This window comes from Mchenga conophoros, linkage group LG15, assembly GCF_057382185.1.
Source record: "Mchenga conophoros isolate Kocher_MC1m ecotype Shallow Benthic linkage group LG15, M_conophoros_male_GT1.1, whole genome shotgun sequence".
Classification (NCBI taxonomy): Eukaryota; Metazoa; Chordata; class Actinopteri; order Cichliformes; family Cichlidae; genus Mchenga; species Mchenga conophoros.
The window spans coordinates 8182627-8185271 of record NC_140540.1 but is presented as its reverse complement, the minus strand read 5'-3'; the positions used below and the strand labels follow the sequence as shown (position 1 = coordinate 8185271).

At 50.5% G+C, this 2645-nt stretch overlaps 1 protein-coding gene across 1 annotated transcript; it reads left to right on the top strand.

Annotated features, from left to right (window-relative positions):
* The first annotated feature begins 259 nt into the window (after nt 1–259).
* lratd1 (LRAT domain containing 1) lies at nt 260–2043 on the top strand. The gene is made up of 2 exons (XM_085247576.1): nt 260–429; nt 865–2043. Exon 2 carries the CDS (start codon nt 902–904, stop codon nt 1688–1690), a length of 789 nt encoding a protein of 262 aa, XP_085103702.1. The 5' UTR covers nt 260–429; nt 865–901; the 3' UTR covers nt 1691–2043.
* Nucleotides 2044–2645: the final 602 nt, after the last annotated feature.

Genomic DNA, 2645 nt, shown 5'->3' with positions numbered 1-2645 from the left:
CCGCTGATCATGTAGAGAATTCCTCAGCTCTCTGACAACAAAAACCATGCCACGGTAACAGTCGCCTATCGCCGCCAGCCGCCCTAAGCGCCCCTAATTGGATCATCTGATTGACTGGCATACTCCTCGGCATTTTTCATTGGCAGGGCGGTAATGGAGCCGTGACTGTGCTCCAGTAAAACAACCTAAAGGCGGAGCGCGGAGGGAGAGGCGGAGCTCTCCTTGGTACTTAAACGGAGGTGGCTCTGGTAGAAGTGAAGCACGAGCTCACGACAGCCGGACCGCACAGTGAGCGGTGCGAAGAGTAAGGGATAAGAGTGAGAAGAAAGGGGAAAGGAACAAAAAGAAAGAAGGAGAGCAGGGGACTGCGCGGCCCTCTGTACTAATGGACCACAAGGATATTTAACCGCTTGCCCTGGGAGCGCACAGGTATCCTCTTCCCTCACTCTCTCTTGCCATGCGCTATGCGTAAAGGCACCAGGTTGCCTTTTATTTACAGCAGTTTCTCTCATCAGTTTCAGCTGCCGTTCTTGTTCCGTTTTTCTTCTTTTTGTTTGCACGTGAATCACCTCAGCTTTTATACATTGTGCCCTAATTAGTGGCTGACTCATATGTGCAAAGAGGGCAAGGGGCAGTAAATCATCAGTGCACTATTTCGAGTTTTCCTGTCTCTCTGTATAGTGCTGAGAACTGTTGAGGGCTTTCTTCCACTTCTCTCCAGTACCGAGCAAAATCATCCACATGTAGCAAAGCGTTTGTGAACAACGGTCTTGTTGTGTGAACGTTTAACACGTTTGTTTGATTCCGTATTTTACAGCTTATGACACCCGCTCTCATTCCCGTGCTCTCTCCCTGTCCCCTCAGACACCGCAGTCCATGCCTCTCCCTTGCCAGGTCATTGATGGGAAATCAACTGGATCGGATCACCCACCTCAACTACAGCGAACTGCCCACGGGGGATCCGTCTGGGCTGGAGAAGGACGAGCTTCGAGTCGGCGTCGCCTACTTCTTCTCTGACGAAGAGGAGGAGGTGGACGACCGCACTCCGTCTGACTGCGGATTCACCAAGGACCACAGCCCGACCGAGGAGGGACCCTTATCGGTCAGCGAGGTGGAGTACTCGGCTTTCTGCTCCCAGGAATGCATCTTCTCCAAGCTGCGCGAGAACGAGGACTTGAATGTGTACTCAGCCAAAACTTTGCTGACTATGTGCAAACCGGGGGACCTGCTGGAGCTGGTGGCCACCGCGCAAGCCCCCCACTGGGTCATCTTCGAGCAGGATGACCAAATCATTCATCTGCACAAGGGCGAAATCCGCAAAGACAGCCTGCTTGAGATCAGCAACGGCCGCCACGGGAGAATAGTCAATAATCGTTACCGCTATCGGCCGCTACCCCCTGACCTAGTGATGCAGAACGCAGCGGGACACGTGGGCCTGAACAGCGAGGAGATATGCTGGACCAACTCGGAAAGTTTCGCTGCCTGGTGCCGCTTTGGGAAACGGGAGTTCAAAGCCGGGGGAGAAGCGCACTCAGCGGAGCAGCAGTACTTCCTCAAAGTGCATCTGTCCGGCAGCGAGGTGCACACTCTGGTCTTTCGCAGCCTGGAGGACATGATCCGGGAGAGAAGGCGAGTAGACGCCAGTGGAATTCTCAAAGAGCTCTCTCTGGTTAACGGGGGCAAGGAGTGATCAGGGATTCCGTTTGATATCGTCTCCTCCACCCGCCCTCCCTGCCTCCTCTTTGCCAAAGCGCACGGACGCACACTTTTGCGCACACAATAACGTACTTTCACACAAGCACACGGACGCACACGTGCAAGGACCTGTTGGTGTTGGACTGTCTGTTTGTCACGGATGGGGCCTGGGTTTTATTTCTTTTCTTTTTTTCTGGACCAAAGGCGCCCTGTGGAATTTCCATCAAAATACAGTGTTGAGAGAAAAGAGAGCGCGGCCATATAAACAGACAACGCCCATTCTGGTTAGAATTCGTGCTGAGTGGGACACACGATTTCTAAGAAACTCATTGTTCCCGATAAGCGAAATCACCTTTACAACCCCTCCCCACATTGCGCGCACGGCTCGGTTTGGTTTCTGTTTAATTTCTCGGGATAATGGAATTGGCCCCTTCTGTATATAGGGTGCCTGCTGCAGCAGACCAGACGGTGAGACCGGCAGAAGGAGAGGGAGGGAGGGGTTGAAAGATAGGATTTGGGATGGCTCTCGAGAAGTCTCCCTTCTATTTTTTTACTGTTAGCTTTAAAACCTGGACAGACCACGACATAGATCCAAGCCACAAATTCACAGACAGTCCTAGCTGATTACGCAGTTGCCTAAACAAAACATTTTGGCTTGACCAAGCTCCCTTGTTGCCATATCAAAAGTATTGTCATTTTCACAATGCTGTCATCCTGCTCCACAGCACTGGATGTATGTGTAAATTGTGTTCATATACTGATTTCGATTTGAGTCCCTTATTTTTGTATTTCAGTTTAGTGGATTTAACCCTGATCTCTCTTTTTTTTTTTTTTTGATTCAAATAAATGGAGGTTGAAATTTGAAAATAAGAACTTGGTCTATCAGGTGTTGTTTGGTCGCCCATAAACACACATGTACCATCTCACATTCTCAGATGCACACATTTACA

Excerpts from the sequence above, each read along its gene's own strand:
- lratd1 (XM_085247576.1), top strand. The coding sequence starts at position 902 with ATGGGAAATCAACTGGATCGGATCACCCACCTCAACTACAGCGAACTG.